Genomic DNA, 22,541 nt, shown 5'->3' on the forward strand with positions numbered 1-22,541 from the left:
TTCCAGGCCACACATGTGGCTCTTGGCCAGAGGCCTCAGTTCCTTGTCCTAACCCCCCCAACACCACCATATGGGAGCTAGATTTCACCCCAAGGGAAGGGAAAGAGAGACAGCAGCCAAGCAGAAGCTGCAGAGTTTTTTACATGCTAATCTTGGGAGTGACGTGCATCACTCTGTCCCATCCCTGGAAACACAGACCTCCGGGTACCAGAAGGGACCACACGTGGTGTGCACAGTAGGGCAGGGGATGAACAGGCACCGTCTTGTAGCCTGGCTCCCTCAGGAGTTATATTTTGAAGTTCTTGTTCACATTTGGAGAACTCAGGAGAGTGATGAGCTTCTGGAATCAAAACCCTGACAAAAATAAATGCAGATGATGCCAATGAGGAAGGAGAGCTGGGAGGAGCTTGCTGAAGTAGCTCTGGGTTGAGGCTAGAGCAGAAGGAGGGACCAAGGAGGGAGGAGGAGGCAGAGCAAGAGCCCAGGCCTGGGAGAGTGACCTTAGGAGACCCCTGGGACACTCCAAGTCTCTGGGAGTTCAGCTGAAGTGTGTGAGTGCTGTTGTGTGCCAGACACTGGTTTAGTTTACAAGGAGAGAGAGTAAAGTGACGAAGGAGTGCTCCCCAAGCTTTGCTCACGATCTGGAGAAGAAAAGCTTCCTCCTGCCCAGGAGCCCAGCTCCTTGGAGCTAGGCCAGCAGAGAGCTACACATGGAGCAGCCCGTTCCCACCGGTGTTCTCCACACGCAGCTGGGCTGCTGAGCGCTACCGGAGAAAGTTCCACTGTTGCTCTGGACACGACTGAGCTTCACCCTCAGCTGGGCCTCCACCCGTTCCCCTCACTGTTGCCTTAGAAGTCACCTACTAATTTACCAGTTGTCTAACCATCTCACATGGGGACAGGGCTCCAGCAGCACCCAGCTCACTGGTCTGAGGCAGGGCCCTCCTGGGCCCCAGGAAGAGGCCCATCCACCTGTGCTCTGGATTCTCCCCACTCTCCATCCTCAGGAGAAGTAGATTATTTTAGGGAAGAGTTAGCTGATCACCAGGGCTTCCCTGTTGGCTCAGACGGTAAAGAATCTGCCTGCAGTGCAAGAAACTGACCTTGGTTTGATCCCTGGGTCAGGAAGATCCCTGGAGAACGGTACGGCTCCCCACTCCAGGATTCTTGCCTGGAGAACTCTATGGACAGAGGAGACTGGCAGGCTACAGTCCCTGGGGTCGGAAAGAATCAGACATGACAGAGTGACTTTCACACACACATAGCTGATCTTAGTGATGAGTATGAGGAAGTTTGGAGGCATCTGAGAACTTCCCTCGAAAAGTTAGATGTGATTGAGAAATCCACATTGGTGCCAGGGCTGCCTCAGAGCCTTGAACCCCAGGGGACACTCAGAGCCATCCTAGATGCTGCTGCTGGGAGCTGCCTCCCCCGACCAGGTCTTAGAGACCAGAGGGCCACTGCAGAGTGACCCAGATCTGTTGTATACATTCCATCAGGGAAGAGCTCCAGATACATGTTTGCTGTGAGAATGATCCACTCTTGGCTAGATTTGTGCATTTTTACAAAAGATTTTTTAAAAGATTTCTCTTGGAACTTCCCTGGCAGTCCAGTGGTTAAGACTCCACACTGCCAATAGAGGGAGGGTGGGTTTGCGCCTTAGCTGAGGAACTAAGACCCCACATGCCACAAAGTATGGCCCAGAAATTGGGGAAAAAATGAATAAAGGACACATTTTTTAAAAAAATTTGTTTTTTCCTTCTTGTATCCTTCCTTCCTTAGGTTCTGGAATGAATTTGCTGCAGATTCAGGACAAAGTCTGGTCACAGGCTTGCCTTGGGGCCTGCGCACCTCGCTTAGAGGAGAAGCTTGGCCCGCCGGTGCCATCCTGCTCCGTTGTGGTAGGTCCCCTGCCCGGTGGCGAGGCTCACCGGAGAGCTGGTTTGCTGCTGGGGAAGTGGTATAGTACACACACGCACCCCACCCCCGACACACACACATCCATCCATTTACACAAGGGCACGCACACTTGGAACTTTGTCTAGTACAAGATAAGTAGTTGACGTGAGTCAGTGCACAATGTCTGGATCCCTGCCTTGCATTCAGGTGCTCAGGCCTGGTTGCAGATTCCTGCCTCGTGGCGGGGGTGAGGGGGTGAGGGGGTGAGGGGGCTGGGGAGTGGACTTTGGAAAATTGCGCCCTGGAAAATAATTAGAATGGGAAAAGGATTGAAGGCATATGTTCTGGGTGATTGCACTCCTTAGGAAAAAATGCACAAGATGGAAATTTAAGGGATAGGGACCACCACTGAAGCTTGGGGCAGGTAGTCTGGAGAAAATAAAAAGAAGTGCCAATGATCTGGGGAGAGCACGGGCCCTGGATCCGCACCGTCTGGGGTGGAAGTGGGCTCTGCTGCTAACCACCTTTGTGACCTTGTGCCTGTTTCCTCTTCACTTCCACTGTCTCTGGAGCGGTAGGAACGCTACTACTTTCTATCTGTCAGGCTGTTGTGGAGAATGAATGAGGTGATACATGTAATGTACTTAAGATGGTGCTTGGTCCCAGGGCTAATATGAAGAACATTTGGGATAGCCACATGCAGAAGAATGAGACCGGACCACTGTCTTACTCCAGATACAAAAATTAATCCATAATGGATTAAAGGCTTGAATCTAAAATTTGAAACTGTAAAACTCTGAGAAGAAAACAGGTGGTTAGCTCCTTGATACTCATCTTGGCAGAGATTTTTTTTGCATTTGAAACTAAAAGCAGGGGACTTCCATGGTGGTCCCATGGCTAAGACGGCACATTCCCAGTGAAGGGGGCCCAGCTTCAAACCTGGTCAGGGAACCAAATCCCACCTGCCACAGGTAAGAGTTTGCATGCCACCAAAATGAAGATTGAAGATCCAGTGTGCTGCAACTAACACTTGGCATAGCCAAATAAATATTAAGAAAAAAAACCTAAAAGCAGAGACAACTAAAGCAAACCCAACAAATATAACTACAGCAAAATGAAAAGCTTCTGCACAGCAAAGGAAACCATTAACAAAGTGAAAAGGCAGCCTACCAACTGGGAGAAAATATTTGCAAAATCTACATCTGCTTCCCTGGTGGCTCAGATGATACAGAATCTGCCTGTAGAGTGGGAGAGCTGGGTCCAGTCTCTGGGTGGGGAAGATCCCCTGGAGGAGGGCATGGCAACCCACTCCAGTATTCTTGCCTGGAGAATCCCATGGACAGAGGAGCCTGGCGGGCTACAGTCCACGGGGTGTCAAAGAGTCAGACATGACTGAGCAACTAAGCATACATATCTGATAAAGGGAACAATTCGGTGAAAGAACTTTAACTATCCGTGTGGCACCCATGTTCAGAATAGCCACTGTCCATGCTCTGGTTTCTCCTAGTTGGCCAACTGAGTTCTTAGAGCACCCTGCACTCGGCCATTTGGTGGGAAGCACCTTCCCCACACCAGAACAAGTGGAAGCGCTGAGTGGGGCTGAGTGTTAGCTGTGAGGGAGACCAGAGCCCATGGAGAACCAGGCTACCACGAGTGCCTCCTGTTGACAGTTCCAGCCATGGAAACACTTATCTATCAACAGGAGGAGCTGAAAACAGCCTTTGCCACCACGAGCAGAATGTCAAAGCCAGATCGTTGTCATCATCCCGAGGGTGGGCTTCCCAGGTGGCTCAGTGGTAAAGAACCCGCCTGCCAATGTAGGAGACATGGGTTTGATCCCTGGGTCAAGAAGATCCCCTGGAGGAGGAAGTGGCAACCCGCTCCAGTATTCTTGCCTGGGATAGAATGACCATGGGATGGTTAAGTGTCAGACGCGACTGAGCACGCACATATCACCCAGAGGGTGCCGTGAAGCCAGCACACAGAGCTAAGGGTGTCCTGCCCCATAGAAGCAGACAATTCAGAACCCAGGCAGGCTGATGCACAGCAGAAAGGAAAAAAGGAAGGGCGAACACAAAACAGCCAAGCCTCTGGGACCGGTATTGCACACGGCTCTTAGTTTCCAGTCGATGGAGAGCAGTGTTTTGTCCACGGCAGCCAGCTTTGTTTGCCTTACACCAAGAACACATGCCTCCAAGAGGGGCCTCGTGCAGACGCGAGCAGCTTGAGGAACAGAAAAGAACTGATTTGGAAAAGTGTGTTTTTGTTTGAAACATATGTACCCACGTGATGGGGGGAAACAAGGAAAATTCATGTTTTCTGTCATCTCTTTTTCTGAAGGTGGTGCCCAGATGGCTTTCTCTCCCCTTCTGCAGGAAGATTTCTGGAGATGTCATGTAGTGATGCCTCCGCCTCGCAACCTCCCAGCCCACCTTTTTCGCCAGCAGTTGTGGCCTCACGTGTCCCTTGGCAGCCTCCTGCCTGAGCTGTAGCTCATTTCCCTCTTCTGCCCTGGGGGCTTCTGGAACTCTGCAGCTGTGCTCTGCCAGCCTGGGGGATCGGGGTTAACCCCCCACACACACACACACAGACACACACACACACACCTTTCTCCTGTGAGGAGCTGTGCAGAGCTGCTCCCTGTCCCACCCGCAAGAGGACAGCCTGCCTCAAATGCTGCCCACAGCCAGCACCGGCTCCCCAGAGTACCCTTCCGTTTCATTCTTTCAACCCCCACCCTCATTTCCTGGGGTCACTTCCCCAAATAAGCCACCTGCACAAGCCCTGACTCAGACTCTGTTCTCTGAGGCAACCCAGGCCAAGACATTTATCTCCCAGGCTTTATTCTCATGGAAATCCGAAATGTTGTTGGATGGAGCAAAGTGGTCTTCCCAGACAATGGGAAATCCCTTTTCTAAAAGTTTTTCTGGCTGTGCCACTGGGCATGTGGGATCTTAGTTCCTTGACCAGGGAGCGAATTCACGCCCCCTGCAGTGGAAGGGTAGATTGTTAACCACTGGGCCACTAAGGAAGTCCCGGAAATCTCATCATTTATTTTAAATTTTTGGAACTAAGAGAAAGTCAAGGAAAGAAGAGGGTGGGGTTGGGGAGCTTTCTTTTCATAACTATGCTTTCTAAAGACTGTAGGTCTGTCTAGAAGGCACCCCTGCCTCTGATCCCACAGGAAGTCTCCAAGGGGCCCTGAAGAGCTTTGGTTCTTGGTGGAGGCTCCTCCCCCACGGCGCCTTTCCTTGGTTTATTTTCTTTAGAACATTGACCTCTGCGTATGCATGTCTGATTGCTCATGATCTGATTGCTGGGCTGTTAGAGCATGTGTGTAAGGCATTATCTATTTCCACAAGTTTGTTTAATAATTTTTAATGTAACATCCGGAATTTGGGGCTTACAAAGCGAGCCCACGTTGGGGGCAGTTTCATTCTAGCTGCCTTGACTCTCAAAATCAAGCATGCCTTGAGGCAGTGAGACAACTTCGTGTTCATGGTTCCAGCCCCGTGCTGGGCTCCGCTGGTGTTCTGTGAACAGGACGTCCCGGCTGTGATGAGCCTCTCGGCCCCACCCAGGCCTGTTGCTTTCCCGTGGCCTGAAGGTGGGCAGCTGTGCCAAGCAGGTGGGATTTGCTTCTGTAGAACACACTTGCTTTCTCTCCTCAGGGAGCCATCTCTTCCTACTTTGTCCAGCGCTATGGGTTTCCTCCAGAATGCAAAGTGGTGGCCTTCACTGGGGACAACCCAGGTGAGTACCTCTTGGGACTTCACCCCCCCAGTAGCCTGCTTTGGTTCTTGCTGAACACTAGCGAATGCCAACCAACCTCCTGGGGAGGCCTGTCTGGCAGGCCCTCTCTCCGTGGCCACCTGCTCCCCTGCTCGCCTGAACACTGACTCCTTGTAGCTGCCCTGCCTTGGCCCTGGCTGTACCCACAGGGTACAGATACCCACCTGGGGCCACCCAGGGCTGCCCAGCAAGGTGAGAGCTGATCAGTGGAGGAAGACAGTCAAGCCCACCCTCCCTGACCTGCCTTTTCTGTTCCAAAGTAAGCCTCTCAGTTCCTCCACCTCTTCCTCCAGTACCCAGCGTTAAGACTCTCACCCCTTTCTGATGTGTTGTTGTTCAGTCACTCAGCTGTGTCCGACTCTTTGCGACGCCGTGGACTGCAGCACGCCAGGCTTCCCTGTCCTTCACCATCTCCTGGAGCTTGCTCAAACTCATGTCCATCGAGTCAGTGATGTAGATACGACTTACTCTTCATCGAAGCCTCTTGGTTCCTCTTCCTCCTTCTCTTCTCTGGGGTTTCCCAACAGGTCTCTCAAGGAAGGCCAAGTGGCCCCAGACTGCTGCCCCTCACCTCATCCTGGCAGCCCTTTCCTAATGAGCCACCAAATCAGGGTTGATGGAAAAAGTAAACAGAAATAGAATAAATGCAAATACAATACCAACTTGAACTCAGAGGAAGGACAAATGATGAGCTAGTAGTATAAGTGTAACTCAGGCATTGTTTGAACTTCAAACAACATGCTTTTTCAGTGTGTATCCCAAGTTATTTCTCTGAAATTGAAATGTGACTGAGTGCCCTGTATTTTATCTGGCAATTCCATGCCAAATTGCCACCCTGTGCAGCCATTCCTGCTCTAAGAAAGTGAGCCTGAGAGGTGCATATGAAAGGGTTTGGGCTGCTTTGTGGTGGAGGCTGGGGTCTGGCTTCAGCTTTCCCCCTGGCTTCCACACCCACAGCCTCCCTGTACTTGCCTCCTACTGGTTATGCAGATGAGGATGTGGACGGCAAAAATAAAATAAAAAGAGGCACTTGTGTTTAGGAGTGGAGCTGTGTGCCTAAGAATGGAGCTGAAGGTCTTGTTAAAATGCACGCGTCGTCACAATGTGTCGTGTGTTAAGTCGCTTCAGTCGTGTCTGACTCTTTGTGACCTTATGGGCTGTAGCCCATCAGGCTCCTCTGTCCATGGAATTCTCCAGGCAAGAATACTGGAGGGGGTTGGCATGCCTCCTCCAGGGGGTCTTCCCAACCCAGGAATTGAGCCCGTGTCCCTTATGTCTCCTGCTTCGGCAGTGGGTTCTTTACCGCTAGTGCCACCTGGGAAGCCCTTCATCATAATGATGCTATTAAATTCCACATTGCCTGCAGTATCTGTGTGTACTTTTGTGACCAGGAGAAAAAAGCATTTAAGTTGCCATTACTGCTGATTCTGTCCCCAGTATAAATAGCACTTACGGTGCTCCGAGGTCTGCTCTGGGCCCATCTGCTTTGGAGCTGGGGGCACGTGAGCATGTCCCTGCCACCGTGTGGTTGCGTCAGTGTCCTGGCTGTGTCTCCTCCCTTCCAGGGTGACCACCACTCTGGCATCTGCTGGGAGCTCCCAGGACCCAGACGAGGGCCGCCCTGTCCCTGAGCAGATTCTGTAGCCCTTTGCGCAGAGCCCTGTTGTCAAGACACAAACCCAGACTCAGAGCAGGTTTTGGGGAAGGGCCCCTCGTGTTCCTTAGGGGCCTGAGATGAGGTGAGACGGAGGCTGGTGGACATTGACCCAGTTCCTGCAGCAGCGAGGTGTGAGGCCTGTCCTCCTGGCGCTAGTTTGAGAGGCAGCTCTGGGCTGCGACGGGCGTGTTCTGGTGCCCAGGCTTCCCCGGGGATGCCAGGCCCCCAGTTCCTATCTATCCTAAAGGTTGAGGGGCCCAGTCTCCCTCAGAAAAGAGCAGCTGGTGCGCAACTCAGGACAGCCCTACACTTTGCGGGCCAGGTTTGTTTTCTTTTAAAATGGAAATAAGTTCGTCAAGTCTCATTAGAAGAAAAATATAACTATATATATTTTCATATTGGAATATAGTTCATTTGCAACGTTGCGTTACTTTCAGACGTCCAGCAAAGTGATTTAGTTATACATAGACATGTATCTTTTTCAGAGTCTTTTCCCATATAGGTTATTACATAGTGTTAAGTAGAGTTCCCTGTGCTTCCTTGTTGCTTGTCTATTTTATGTATATTAATGTGTGTATGTTAATCCCAACCTCCTAATTTATCCCCTCTCCCCTTTCCCTTTCGGTAACCTTGAGTCTTTTTAGAAAAATGTATATTCTTAGGCCTACTCTATCAACTAGAAGAATGTCAGGGAAAATAATGGGCCTGCTTTTTTACCACTGAAACATGAGCTTCTGGGTAAGTTTGAGAAGGAATGACAAAGAAGCAGCTTTTTAAACCTTCCTTTGGGGCTTTGCTTTCAGGTTGAATGTTGGAAGTACAAGGCAGGTAGCCCTCAGCCAGTCCCTCCCTAAGTCTGACCTTCACTCTCCTGCCACCTCAAATAATGTGTTAGTCTTAACGCTTTTTTCTTATATACCAGGGATACCTCTTCATTGCAGGAACAGATTTTAAGTACTGACAAACCAAGGGAAGAATGTAAAAAAATCATCCACGGTCCCTTAATCCAGAGATAACCACAATTAAAATTTTGAGGACTAGTCCTTCTAACTTTCTTTTTCTGTGCCCATAAATAACACATTTTAATCAACCAAGGCAGTGTTTTTGTGAACTTCGTATGTGGTTGTCTCGGGTTCCACTGCTCTGGCATTCAGTTCACCAGTCTCCCTCGGATGGAAGTGGAAGGTGAGGTAGGAATGGCTTTTAGTATTTAGACAGTGCAGACATTGTCCTGTCCCTTGTCCCTGCAGGCTTAGAGGTGGGATTCCTGAGTCCAGAGCTCTGACACCTGGTGTATCAGTGAGCAAGGCAGATAAACAAGCTGCCATGGGCCTCATGTCAAAGGGAACAGTCAACATAATCTTGCCCCTTTCCTTCCCAGCTGAGGTCGGGGACAGCCCCATACTCAGGCCTCGCCTTGTGTGTCCTAACAGAGGGTGGGGACTGTGGATCCCTGTAGATGCAGCTTCTGAGCCCAATCAGAGGCCTGGAGCACATAAACCCCAACTTCTGGCCTTGGTTGCTGTTATTTGGTCCCTCAGTCTGACTCTTTGTGAGCCCATGGACTGCGGCACACCAGGCCTCCCTGCCCCTCCCTATCTCCTGGAGTTTGCCCATGTTCATGTCCGTTGAATCTGTGATACCATCCAACCATCTCATTCTCTGTTGCCCCCTTCTTCTGCCTTCAGTCTTTCCCAGCTTCAGGGTCTTTCTCAGTGAGTTAGTTCTTTGTATCGCGTGACCTAAGTATTGGAGCTTCAGCTTCAGCATCAGCCCTTCTAATGAGTATTCAGGGTTGATTTCTTGTAGGATTGACTGGTTTGATCTCTTTGCTCTCTAAGGGACTTTTCTTCAACACCACAGTGCAAAAGCATCAGTTCTTCGGTGCTCAGCCTTCTGTATGGTCCAAGTCTCACCTCCTGGCCTTTGGGGCGTCCTTGGCCCTCATCCCACCCTGCTCCTGCCTCCCTCTCAGCTTGTAGGCTGGGGTTTGGAGGTGCGGGCTTCACTCCATCTGAGGGAGCTGACTGGTCTGCTAAGTGGCTCCCTTGCTACCTCCAGCTAACCACAGGCTCCCCTCCCGTTCTCAGCTTCGCTGGCAGGCATGAGGCTGGAGGAAGGTGACATTGCGGTAAGGTGACCTCTCCCTCCCAGAGGCGGGGTCAGTTCCTGCCCCAGGGGACGAGGGTACTGGGTGTCAGCAGCATCCTATCAGTGGGGCATCCAGGGTCAAAAGGCAGCTGAGGGAGGGGAGAGGGAGACCCAGGCCCCAGGACCTGCCCACAGCTCCTCTCTTAGGAGGTCAGTTGCCTGTGCTGAGTAGACAAGTCCGCTGCCTGCCTTGACAGTGAGCACAGGCAGAAGGGTCAGACCTCGGGCCAGAGGACTGTGAGCCCTCCAGGCGATAAAGACATAACCCAGACCCTTCTGCTTCTAGTGGGAAACCAGTCATCACCTGATCCATGACTTAGAGGTGGTTGTAGTAAGTTCTAGAAAAACAGCCCATGGAATTCATGCTAGCTCGAACCCGGGGAGCTGACTTTGGATTTTGGTGTGGGAGGGTCAGCAGAGGTTTCGCTGAAGAAATGGCATTTAATCCAAGGATCTGCAGCCTGGACAGTGAAGCGAGGAGGGGGTCAGGGCGGCTCTGCTGGAGTGCCAGAGATGGAGCCGCCTCACTTCTGCCTGTCTCTCTCCAGGTCAGCCTGGGCACCAGCGACACGCTGTTCCTCTGGCTCCAGGAGCCCACGCCTGCCCTGGAAGGCCACATCTTCTGCAACCCGGTTGACCCCCAGCACTACATGGCACTCCTGTGGTAGGCTGGGTGTGGGGGAGGAGGTGCGGGCAGGGCTGGCACCGTGTGGAGCCCCTGGGGCATTCCACTGAGCAGGCTCTGGGGGCACCTGAGACCCCAGGGACTCACTGGGTCTTGCTGAGAGCAGAGTTGGTGTGGGGGTGCGGTGGGGGGAAGCGCCCAGGACCTGAAGTCTCTCCCAAGCCCAGGTACAAATTCCATCCCCAACACCTGTATTGCGTGTGGCCTGAGGTAGACCCCAGAGCATATCTTAGCCACACTTTGCCCATAAAGTGGGAGGATCAAGAGGTTTACTTCATAGTGATGTTAACGACGTATCTGGCACATGGTGGACCTTCAACCAATGGCAGTAAGGGCATCCTGCCTCCTGACAGTTCTCATGAAAGGGGTTTGTTCTGCATCTTCCAAACAGGCATTTGGCGACCTGCTGGAAGCTACCAAGAGAAGGTTTTTAGCTTTTAAGCTCCAGGAACCACTGGAGAATATATCAGTCTAGTAAATCTGGCCAGTTCTGCCCATTGTCCAGAGGGTACGATGTGCCGAAACCACAGCTCTCTCTCTCCCTGGGACTCTTCCGTGGCAGCCTCCTCTGTAGACAGAGCCCCCAGGACAAGTGCATTTTCTGGTGACTCCTGGGGAGGTGTACCGGGCTTGCTACATGAGGCGGAACCTCAGGTCCTTGCTGTGCACTGGCTGGGGTGGGGTCCAGCCTGACCTGCAGCCCCTCTACCTGGGACTCTTCCCCAAAGCCCGTGGATCCACTCAGAACGCACCTAGCACCTCCCTCAGGGTTGTGTGTGCACTTCTGCAGCTTTAAAAACGGCTCCCTGATGAGAGAGAAGATCCGCGATGAGTCTGCTTCTGGTTCCTGGAGCGAGTTCTCCAAGGCGCTGCAGTCCACGGAGATGGGGAACGGCGGAAACCTGGGTAGGCTGCTGAGCGGGCCTGTGAGGGAACAGCTGCCGGGGGAGCAGGACAGGGCCGGGGAGGAGCCAAGGGGAGCCCTGACTGTCTCCACTTCTGCTCTATGGGCCCTAAAACTCATGTGGGACCCCCCCGATCTGAGTGAGGCGGGGAGCGGCAGACCAGGCCAGAGCTGCATCTTCTGTGCCCTGGAAGCTCCTGGTGACAGCATCAGAGGTGGCAGCCACAGTGTCTGCTCTGCCCCGGTGCATCCCCACATGCAGCTTTCTGCCCCAGACGCCAGGTCCTGTTAGGAAAAGTGCCCCGCCCTGGGGCAGGCCATCTGAGCAGGGAGGGAACATGCCTCCCTGGGTCAAACCTGTGCTGGCATTTTAGGTAGGGTTAGTTGGACAGCCAGCTGCCCCCTGGCTTGGGCTACCAGGTGAGTGTAGGAAGAACTGTCTCCATGAGGAGCTAGCCTAGGCCTTTCCAGTTTCCCTCTGTCTTGCTGGAGAGAAGGACCTTAGAATATTCACAGTCTCCTCCAGGGAATGGGAGGCCCAGGGAACAGGGATGTAGGGTCATTTCACCCTGCTTTTTTCCAAAGCTGTTGAGAAGCTGATCTTTTATTTTTGAACATTGATAGCTAATCTTTTCCTGGTCTTGTTTCAGGTTTTTATTTTGATGTCATGGAAATCACCCCAGAAATTATTGGGCGCCATAGGTTTACTGCAGAAAACCATGAGGTATGTATGTTATTTGTCAGTTGAGCTATGTTGACTCCATTTTTGACTATTAAATTTTTCAAAATACCTATGAAATTATGCTAGCTTTAGGGACCTCATTCATTTAATCAGCCAGTGATAAAACAAATACTTGAAAAAAAATTTTGATTTGAGGTGTAGTTGATTTGTAATATTGTGTTAGTTTCAGATGTGCAGCACAGCGATTCAGTTTTTCTTCAAATTATATTCTGAAAAAATATGTAACCTGTATATATTTTATAGGTTATTACGTGATATTGACTATGATTCCCTGTGCTTTACAGTAAATCCTTGTTACTTATCTATTTTATGTACAGTAGTTTGTATCTGCTAATCCCATAAGCCGGAGATTAATCCCATACAGACTGAGCCTGAGCTCTCCCATGCTCTGACTCCCCAAGTCCACTTTGGGGTGAGTGAGGCCATGAGTGCACGTGTGCGTGTGTGTGTGTGTGTGTGTGTGTTTGACAGGCAAAGTCAGTGGTTCAAGAACACCACTATGGGTGAGCTCCAGTGGAGGTCTGTCATGAGCATCAGATCTGGGCTATTGTTTAAAAACACCACACACACACACACACGCATACACACACACACACACGCACACACTGAGTGAGTGGACAATGAGAGCTCTTCACTCTGTCCACTTTCTCCTGGAGACAGGTCTCGGCATTCCCCCAGGATGTAGAAATTCGAGCACTGATCGAGGGACAGTTCATGGCCAAGAAGATTCATGCTGAGGCACTGGGCTATCGAGTCAGTAAGTGAGCTGCCAGGGGGCTGTGTTCTGGAGTGGGGCCCAGGGGTCCTGCTCACACACTGAGGTGCTTGAGACCCTTTCTGCCTTCAGACCAGGCCTCGTGGACACTCTTAAGGCTCCATCACGGGGTCCTTGTTTTTGCAGGAGGGAAATAGAGCCTGGACCTGGTTGGGGGATGAGGTGGACTGTTCCTGTGGGCAGGCATAGAGTAGGAGGTGGGTTGTTCCTGCCTCTCTGCTCTGGCACCAGTAGCCTCATCTCCTGGCCAGGAACTGTAGGATTTGAGAGATCTGTCTATAACCCTCAGCCCCATCCTGCAGACAAAATGTCCTAAGCTCGGGATCCTGAGGACACAGGCAGTGCGGGTGGCAAAGGTCTGGGTGGGGCCATCACTGAACCTTCACCTTCTGGGCACACCCCTGCCCGTGGGGCACAGCTCTGGGCATTTCAGCTTGAACAGGGAAGAGAGGGGATGTAGAACCACCGAGAGACCTGCAATGGAGAGGGCAGAACCAGGGCCGGGGCAGACCCACGGGAGGAAGGGACTTCTAAGAACTGAGCGATGGATGGGCAGCTTTAGGAGGTCAGTGAGTGCCCCTACTGATGTTGCCGGAATGGTCTGGGGGAGTCTGAAGGATGTCGGACCAGCCGACCACAGAGTCCAGGTTTCCGAGAGGTATTTATCCCTCTGGGCAGCAGCTGTGGTCAACAGAAGGTCGAAACCCCTGGAATCCTCTCAGCTTGAGGGTCTCATGATACTTCTACCGACAATCCAAGTCCTGTGGAGCGTGTATTTTATGTCTTTGAACCTATCAGGTAAAAAGGACACTTTAAAGGTAGGCACTAGGTAAACCTTTTTGGAAACCCGTTGGCAGCAGCTACAAAAGCCGCGTACGAACCCACCTGGCAACCTCGCTTCCCGGCGATGCAGGACAGAGATGTGGACACGTGTTCACTAAAGCCGTGCAGAAGGCCACTCCCCAGGGCCCTGTGCTTGACACCCCTGCTGTAAACAACCCAGTGTCTGTTGAAGGTAGGATAAATACCTCGTGGGGTGTTCAGATGACATGATCCTACGCAGAAATGAAAGTAAACCAGCCTCAACCAAGCACAGCAAAATGGATGCGTCTCACAAATGAAAACGCTGAGCAGAAGAAACCAACCCAAAAGTGTGTGACAGATTCCGTGTACAGCGGGTTCAAAAGCAGACGAAAGTGTCTGCTGTCGTTGGAAGTCTGGCTGGTTGGTAGTTACCTTCCGGGGGGCCATGGTGCCTCTGGGGTGCTGGTGAGACTCTGTTTCATAGGTTATACAAGTGTCTTCAGTTGAAAACACGTCAGGCTGTCAGCATATGGTGCACATGTGCATTTGTTAGGATGTATACAGCTCAACAACATTTTTTTTTTTTCATTTTTAAAGATTTATTTATTTGGCTGCACCAGGTCTTAGCTGCAGCATGCAGGATCTTCATTTCAGCATGTGGAATCCTAGTTCCCTGACCAGGGAAGGAGCCTGAGCCCTCTGGATTGGAAGCGTAGAGTCTTAGCCATGGGACCATGGTGTTGGAGAAGACTCTTGAGAGTCCCTTGGACTGCAAGGAGATCCAACCAGTCCATTCTAAAGGAGATCAGTCCTGAATATTCATTGGAAGGACTGATGCTGAAGCTGAAACTCTAATACTTTGGCCACCTGATGCAAAGAACTGACTCATTGGAAAAGACCCTGATGCTGGGAAAGATTGAGGACAGGAGGAGAAGGGGATGACAGAGGATAGATGGTTGGATGGTATCATCAACTCAATGGACATGAGTGTGAGTAAACTCCAGGAGTTGGCGATGGACAGGGAGGCCTGGTGTGCTGCAGTCCACGGGGTCACAAAGAGTTGGACACGACTGAGTGACTGAACTGAACTGAACTTTTATAAACAGTCCCACTCTTCTCCATTCTTCCACCAAAAGTGTAAAAAGAAATTTCCCCAAGGGTCTCCACAGGCTTCTAAGCTCCCTGAGAAGTGAGCCCAGGTGAGCAGGACAGGGCCAGAGCTGAGGTGGACATGAGTGACTGGCCGGAAGGGTTCTTTGGTCGTCAGCAGGGGGCACTTTGGGGGGCTGTCCCCACTGGCCCAGTATGTAGGGAGAGGCAGTGAGAGTGGAGAGACCTTCCTGGGCTCCAGGGGACTAGTGCAATCATGTCAGCATTCCCAGCCTCTGAAGCAATTCTTGTGCAAACAGCGTAAAGTTACTTATCCTCTTAGCAAGCTTAACAGGGTGAATCAAACCTGTCCTTCCAGCTCTTCTGAGCTCCTCTCAAAACAAGATCACATGAATGGACACGCTTAAACCTAAAAGGGCACAAGGGCTGCACGGACTGCAGGCATCATGTTCCCAGCTGAGCAGCTTGCAGGATCTTAGTTCCCAGACCAGGAATTGAACCCAGGTCCTGGCAGTGAAAGTGCTGGGTCCTAACCACTGGACCACCAGGGAGGTCCCTCTCATTTCTGTATTGAACAGTCATAATCTCATTTTAATAATGTCTAAGAAGAATAAAAAGATGTCTGAAGTAAGACTGGTGATCATGATAATAGCAGGTGTCAGTATGTACCGAGTGTCTACTGTGTGCCCAGCCCGGTTCCTAAGCACTTTTATCTTTATTAACAGCAATATCTCTGGGGTGGATATCACTCCTGCTTCCCAAAGTAGGAAACCAAGGCTCAAGGTGTTGTGTCACTTGTTCCAGGCTGGCAGACCTTCTGAACCAAGCCACTCTGGTTCTAGACTCTAGATTCTTAACTACTGGGTTACATCTGCTTCCTTCAAGGAATGATCCCTGTCTTGATATTTAGACACCAGGACACATATGTGCCCAGCTGGGCGGGGCCAACGCCATGGTTCCTTTTCAGCTTACGTTTCCACGTATATTTCGTTATGTTTAGGTTGACTTATAAGAGCAACAAAGCCTTAGGGACTTCCCTGGCGGTCCAGTGGTTCAGACTGTGCTTCCAGTGTGGAGGGCACGAGTTTGAAACTTGGTTGGGGAGCTAGGGCCCCACATCTCGTGTGGTGCAGCCAAAAACTTTTTTTTAAAAAAAGCAGCCTTATAATAGCAAGTTTTGAAAATAAAGGAGAGAAAACCACCTATAATCCCATCTCGTTTCCCTAACCACTCGTGCAGTCTGGAAGCACTTTCTTTCAGTCCCCTTTATGAGCTTATTTTTATAAAGCCAGAGTCCTGTTCCCGTTTTACCTGCAAAGGGTACATACAAACCCAAACTCTGTCAGAGCCTTCGTGGTGCTTTACATCGCGCCCAGCTGACTCCTCTTGCAGTTGTGAATGGAGTATGGGTTGATTTTCCAACATGGAATCACACGGGAACATCTACCTGTGTGTCCTGAATTGTTTTCTTAGCTGGCTGTCATCCCTTCCCCTCTTCCCAGCCCGGGCACTCTCTTCGTGGCCGAGGGCGAAGATGGGGGAGGCTGAGAGGGGCTTATAACATTTGTTTTCAAATACCTGCATAATAAATAAATGCCTTTTTATTGTAAAAGAGTCCTGTGACACAGGAGTATAGGGATGTAAGCACTATGAGATTACAGAGCGCTCCCTCTGTTTTCCCGCCCTGCTCCAGCTTCCACATCACCACTTAGACGGCCCGTGGGGGAGGCGTGGGGATACTGAGGACTAGCTCTGCCTCTGGGACACCTTTTTCATACCAACACCACCTAATGCCTGGCGGGTTCTCTCTTCTGGTTGTTTATATGCCTCTGGAGGGTCACTATGCCACCTATCTTGTACTACAGGTATGGCAAGTCAGCATTTAAGGGCTCATCTCATTTCAGAATTTATTTACACTTCTTTCCATTTACAACTTATTTGTGGGGGAGTGGGGCATGCCACATGGCTTGTGGGATCTTAGTTCCCGACCAGGGATTGAACTCAGGCCCTTATCAGTAAAATTGCCAAGTCCTGACCACTGGTCCACTGGAGAATTCCCTGCGTTTACCACTTTTTGTTAGCATTAAATAAATATATATATTTTTTGCTTCAGCGGTTTCTCATTGTTACAGTACAAAGCATGTTCTTTCTTGGTCATCTCCATTTTAACCTGAAGTGGAACTATATGTCTTTTACTAGATGGCAGTTTATTATTTTTCATTGTGGAAAATATCTTGCATGCAGCAGAATATATGCTTCATACGGCTAACTGTAAAAACAGAGTAAAAAAATCAAACACCTGTTCATTGAGCACTCTGGTTAAGAAACACAACACCGAGGCTTCCCTGGTGGCTCAGTGGTAAAGAATCCACCTGGCAATGCAAGAGACATGGGTTCGATTCCTGGTCAACTGCTGAGCCCGTACACCACAACCACTGAAGCCTGCAGGCCCTACAGCCCACGCTCCACACAAGTGAAGCCACCGCAACGAGAAGCCCTCGCACTGCAACTAGAGAAAAGCCCGCGCAGCAGCAAAGACCTAGCACAGCCAAACGTAAATAAATAAATACTTTTGAAAAGTTAAAAAAAAAACACAAAAAACCTCTGTCCTTGTACTCTGAAACAAATGACATCAAAAAAAAAAAAAAAAAGAAGCGCAACATTGCCAGGACCTTAGAACCGTCCGGTGTGCCCTCTTGAGTTGCATCCCCAAGAGGTGGGTGAGGCAGTGGCCTCACAAGTCCACGTGGACAGAGCCAGCCTCAGATCTCCCCCCAAGCCCCGTGTGACAAGCAAGAGGCATTGACCCGACACTAGGCTTTTGTGGTAGAAGAACTCTGAACAACAGCCCTTTCTGCCTTGGGGAAATTGTCACGGCCATTTTTTTGTTTTGTTTTTTGTTTTTCCTTGCAGTGCCCAAGACAAAGATTTTGGCCACTGGAGGAGCATCTCACAACAGAGCCATCCTACAGGTAAGTGCTGGTAGCAAGCTCTGCACTGGGGCCTCTTCCATGTCTAATACTTCTAAGAGCAAGGGACTCAGCAGTTAACACTGCCTCTGTTCCCACTTCGGCAGAGATGGGGAACTTACAGCTCATTCTGTCCCAGGAAGCCAGCTCTTTACGGCTCACATGGAGAACAGGTTCAATCTTACACTCAGTGAAATCCATTGCCCTGTCCAGCTCCACTCTCTGATCCCAGCATCGGCCTCTGGAGTCACACAGAAAGTGCCTGTCTTTCACAGCAGATCTTTTGACATCTAAGGCCAGTGTTCTTGTCTTCCTCAAGGTTTCCCCCTTCCAATTTAAACGTCTCTGATTCTCCCAGCCATTCCTCTTGTTAAACAGTCGCCAGACTTTGTCACTGTCTTTCTGGTCCTTCATTGTGTTAGAAATATATGACCCAAAGTGGAATCAACCTGCAAACATCTGACAACCAGGCCGTCACATTGTGGGTCTGTCAGTGTCTTACTGGGACACTGAGCAGTTTTAGATAAGCCTGAGGCTGCCTTAGCTGTTTGAGTAAGTGTGTCAACTGTTGACGTGTAACATACTTGCCTTAGGTAAGGTTCTCTAGAAGCAGAGCCTGAAATGGGAACTCTTCTAGAAGTGATTTGTTGGGAGAGTGCTCCCAGGAGAAGGGAGTGAGGGAAGCAGGCAGGGCAAGGGAAGAAGGATAAGCAAGGATGTGGTTCTGGCTAGAGTCAGCTTCAGCTCCATGCCAGGTGGAGATGAGGTACCTGAGCTATGCTGCAGGCTTGGCTCCACCTTGGAGTAAGGGGGCAACTAGCTACCATGGGAAGAGGTGAGAATGATCTCCCGGGAGAGGGAGCCTCTGTTCAGCCAAGAGCAATTTTCAAAAAATTTATTTATTTTTTGACTGTGCCCTGCGGCATGTGGGATCCTTGTTCCCTGACCAGGGATTACACCTGCACTCCCTGCATTGCGAGGCACAGACTCTTGACCACTGGACTGCCAGGGGAGCTCCAAGAGCAATTCTTTTTTTTTTTTTTTTCCACTTTTACTTGCATTTATTTTTTGCGGCATTTATTCCAGGGCCATAAGATTTTGTTTCTTCCATTTCTTCTGGAATCTCTTTTTCTTTTGTGAAACCTCCTCTTCTGGTTTAGGAGCAATCTGTTCTTTTTCAGTAAGGATTGTCTCAGTGTGGCAAGGAGAGCTTATGTACCGGTTGATCTGACCGTGAGATCTGTAAGTCCTGCATCCCATCTTGGGGGCTTTGTTCACCTGGATGTGTTCAATGACCAGAGAATCTGCATCTAAGTCTTTCTGTTCAGTCTCACTCTCTGCATTTTTGAGCATGTGCAACCAAGAGCAATTCTTTTGAGAGGCAGTCATGAACTGTTAGCCAATTCTCAGGACGTGTAGGTAAGGGTGCACACCAGCCCAGTAAGGGGATCTGTTGGGACATCAACAATTCTGTCATTTAGTTGCCAAGTCGTGTCCGACCCTTTTGTGACCCCATGGACTGTAGGCTGCCAGGCTCTTCTGTCCATAGAATTTCCTATGGCAAGAGTATTGGAGTGGGTTGCCATTTCCTTCTCCAGGAGATCTTCCTGACCCACAGATCAAACCCATGTCTCCTTCATTGCAGGGGGAATTTTTTTTTTCTTTCTTTCTTTTTCTTTTTTTTTTTTTTTTTACTGCTGAGCCACTAGGGAAGCACATCCCCAATATCTCTCATCAACTAAGAACCTTGAGTCTTTTCCACGTGAGCTCCTCTTAGTACAGGCCCTCTATTCTAAACTAATATAATTTATTTGGGGGACCTACATGGAAAGCCTTATGTTTATCCCTGTAAGACCTGCTCTTGTTAGTTTGGGTTTGTCTGAGCTTGTTAGTAATAGTCAGAGCCCAAGCCGTCTCCACCTTGGCTGTTTGCTAAGCATTCAGTCTAAAACTTCCTCCTTGTCTTTGATAAAATGGTCGAACAGTGCAGGGACAACCTGGAGATCTGTGGCCCTCCAATGAGGACTTCTCCCAGGTCACCCTGAGCCCTAGGATCACCAGGGTGGCATGGTCAAATGTACTTCCTTTAAGGCAGTAGAGGTGGAATCGAAGGTATCAGAAGACATGAGAAAAGAGAGCCTGGGAAATTCAGGTCTGTGTCCACATTCCCTCTGAGGAACGACTCACCACAGTAAGAACCTCTGTCCTTTCCAGGTGCTTGCAGATGTGTTTGGTGCCCCCGTGTACGTCATAGACACCGCCAACTCAGCCTGTGTGGGCTCTGCTTACCGAGCTTTCCATGGTAGGTGGATGGATAGGGGCAGACACCTCTGGAAGTGGTTGGGGCACTGGCTGGGCTGAGGACAGTGGAAAGGGGAGATTGGGATGTTCCCAGTCTTTAGGAACATGGTGGGCTTCACTTTTCTCCCCTCCCAAACCCTTTGTGGCTTTATTGTTTACTTAAACTGGAAAAGAGAGGCACAGTCCTAACTAAATGAAGCCTGCTCAGACATTGGTTGAGGGCATTCGGGCTGAGTCTGGACAGCGGGTAGGTAGGAGGGGTGGATAACGTCCAGAGCTGTCTTTTCAACGAGAGCAGGAAATGGACACAAAGGTGAATGCTTCAGAGCCAAGAAGTCCAGGACCCTGGACAGCTCCATGGGGGGAGCGTGGCTCTGATGGAGGCATTGCAGAAACTAGGGGAGCAGCAAAGGCCCACAGGGATGTTGTTTCACCCATGTGGTCCGTTTGCCACGTCCCCTGCCTGCTCAGGTTGCCCACCCATGTACCTCAAGGGCTGTGTCCTTTCCCTCTGGCGGTTCCATTCTTCGCACATTTATCCTTAACTTCTTAACACACCTATTTAACCTTGTATTTTTTTCTTTGAACATTGAGAATTAATCAGGGAGCGTAGCCTTCTCTTAATAAACTCTTAGTCTTTCATTCCCTTCCCTCACCCCTGTCTGCCTCATCCCACATGGTGCCACCTCCGTATAAAGATCATTGGGCAATTTATTTCTAGACTCTTGTTTTTAATCAAACTTTACATCCTGTTGACTTTTTATCTACACTTACCTTTGACTTTGTCTTTCTTTTCTTTTTTTTCTTTGGTGACTCCCTTCAGTTTCTTTTTCCTTCTTCATTTCTATGCTAGTTTTGTTAGAATATACAGCTTGAATACATTTTTAAGAAAAAAATTCAGTAGGTGATACTTTTCTGAGGGCTTACATGTCCACCCTCCCAAAGAATGCTACCTTGGCTGGACAAAGGACTTTGAAATGTTTTTCTCAGAACTTTGAAAACTCCATTCCATAAGCTTCCAGCCTTCAGAGGGGTTCACTTTATACTCCTGCCAAAACAGGAAAGGCACTGCTCTTTGGGGCCTCCACTACTATTCTGCACTGTTTTTCTTTCTTATTTTTCTGTACCACCTTTTTTCTTCTTTCCTGCACTGCTTGGCTTGTGGGACCTTAGTTCCCTGACCAGGGATTGAACCAGGCCCTGGCAATGAGAGTGCCGAGTACTAACCAGTGGACAGCCAGGGAATTCCCTTCTGCGCCTGTTTAGTTGCCAGAGATTATCTACGGATCCTGCCCTGTGCTGCCATCTAAAACGAAAACCTGAGCTGAGTCCTAGAATACCAGTTTCCACTTTATGTCCACGTCCATTCTCTCCAGCTATGTCTAGGGACAAAAACCAGTCACACAAAGCCAGGCTGTGAGTGGAGGGGGACCACAGTCTTTGGAGAAGTCTCTCGGGGGCCACCCCGCCATCCCCTGGCCCCTCATCCACACAGCTCTGGACTGGGGTAGTCCAGCTTTCCGAGGGAAGGCCTCGAGTCTTTAGTGGGCCCTCCTTCCCTCTTGGTGGTCTTGAGTTTCCCTTCAGTCTGATACTGCTCCTTAATTTGCTTGGAAATTCCTCATTGTTCCTTGCCCACCTCCAGCCGCCTTCCCTCTTTCCAGCCCCATCTCTCCTTTGCTTGGTGAGCATTTACTGAGCGCCTCCTGGATGCCGGCAGAGTGCTAGACACCAGGGCTCCAGTGGAGACCAAGTCCTGGCCTCTCAGAGCTTCCACCTCAGGAAGGGAGAGACCTTGAATCTGTGGTAGCAGTGTGACACGCCCTGAGGAAAGCGGAAGATGCTGAGGGGTGGCAGGGATATTCTTAGAGGCCGCTTCTTTGAAAAGAGAGGAGGGAACATTCCATCCAGTGAAAAGGCTCTGGGAAGAAGGAATTGAGTGAAGCTGGGGTGACTGCAATGCAGTGAGCCATGGGGAGAGTGGAGTCACGTGAGGAAGGGGAGGCAGGCAGACCCTCCCCTCTGTCAGAGGTCAGAGGTTAGCTGCCTCCTAACATGCACTTCAGACAAACTAGGCCCTGCTGAGAAGGAGGGCTGCTTGTGAAACTTTTCCTCTCTTTCTCCCCCTTTTTAAGATGGTTTTATGGAGGTACAATTGTATAATATATAAAAAATCACCCATGCTTGACTATACAATTCAGTGTGTTTTAGTAACTTTACTAAGTAGTGGGACTTGCTGGTGGTCCAGTGGTTAAGAATCCACCTGTCCAATGCAGGGGACATGGTTTTGATCCCTGATAGGGAAACTAAAATCCTGCAGGCCTCGGAGCAACTGAGCCTGCACTCTGCAACAAGAGACGCCCGTGTGCTGCAACAAAGACTCAGCACAGCCAATATAAAGGAAAAGAAAAAAAACAAAACACTTTATTAAGTTGTACAACTGTCACCATAATCCAGTTTTAGAACATATTCTCACTCCAGAGATAAAAATGCTATTTCCGGGTAACGCCTTCGTTTGCAATATGCACTGACACAAAATGAGCTGTCCCTTCTAGGCCTTGCAGCTGGAACAGACATGCCCTTCGCAGAGATTGTGAAGTTAGCCCCAAATCCCAGATTAGTTGCGACCCCAACCCCAGGAGCGTCTCAGGTAAGAGACCATCCAAATATATCTGTGGCACTTGCATTGTGAAAAACCCACTAGGTTCTTATTTCCAAAAGGTAAGTATTTTCTTTGTCACCTCCATTACAG

At 50.0% G+C, this 22,541-nt stretch overlaps 1 protein-coding gene across 5 annotated transcripts in view; it reads left to right on the top strand.

Annotated features, from left to right (window-relative positions):
• XYLB (xylulokinase) overlaps positions 1-22,541 on the top strand; it is a 46,056-nt gene that overhangs the window by 12,378 nt on the left and 11,137 nt on the right. For 4 of the 5 annotated variants that reach the window (XM_061395948.1, XM_061395949.1, XM_061395951.1 and 1 more), the window contains 10 exons: positions 1,783-1,901; positions 5,571-5,652; positions 9,439-9,479; positions 10,048-10,163; positions 10,975-11,090; positions 11,739-11,812; positions 12,491-12,587; positions 17,433-17,491; positions 19,703-19,790; positions 22,345-22,439. In XM_061395948.1, the coding sequence (XP_061251932.1) occupies positions 1,783-1,901; positions 5,571-5,652; positions 9,439-9,479; positions 10,048-10,163; positions 10,975-11,090; positions 11,739-11,812; positions 12,491-12,587; positions 17,433-17,491; positions 19,703-19,790; positions 22,345-22,439 (887 nt within the window). The other variant, XM_061395950.1, reaches the window with a different exon arrangement.

The sequence above is a fragment of the Bos javanicus genome, chromosome 22 (assembly GCF_032452875.1).
Source record: "Bos javanicus breed banteng chromosome 22, ARS-OSU_banteng_1.0, whole genome shotgun sequence".
NCBI lineage: Eukaryota > Metazoa > Chordata > Mammalia > Artiodactyla > Bovidae > Bos > Bos javanicus.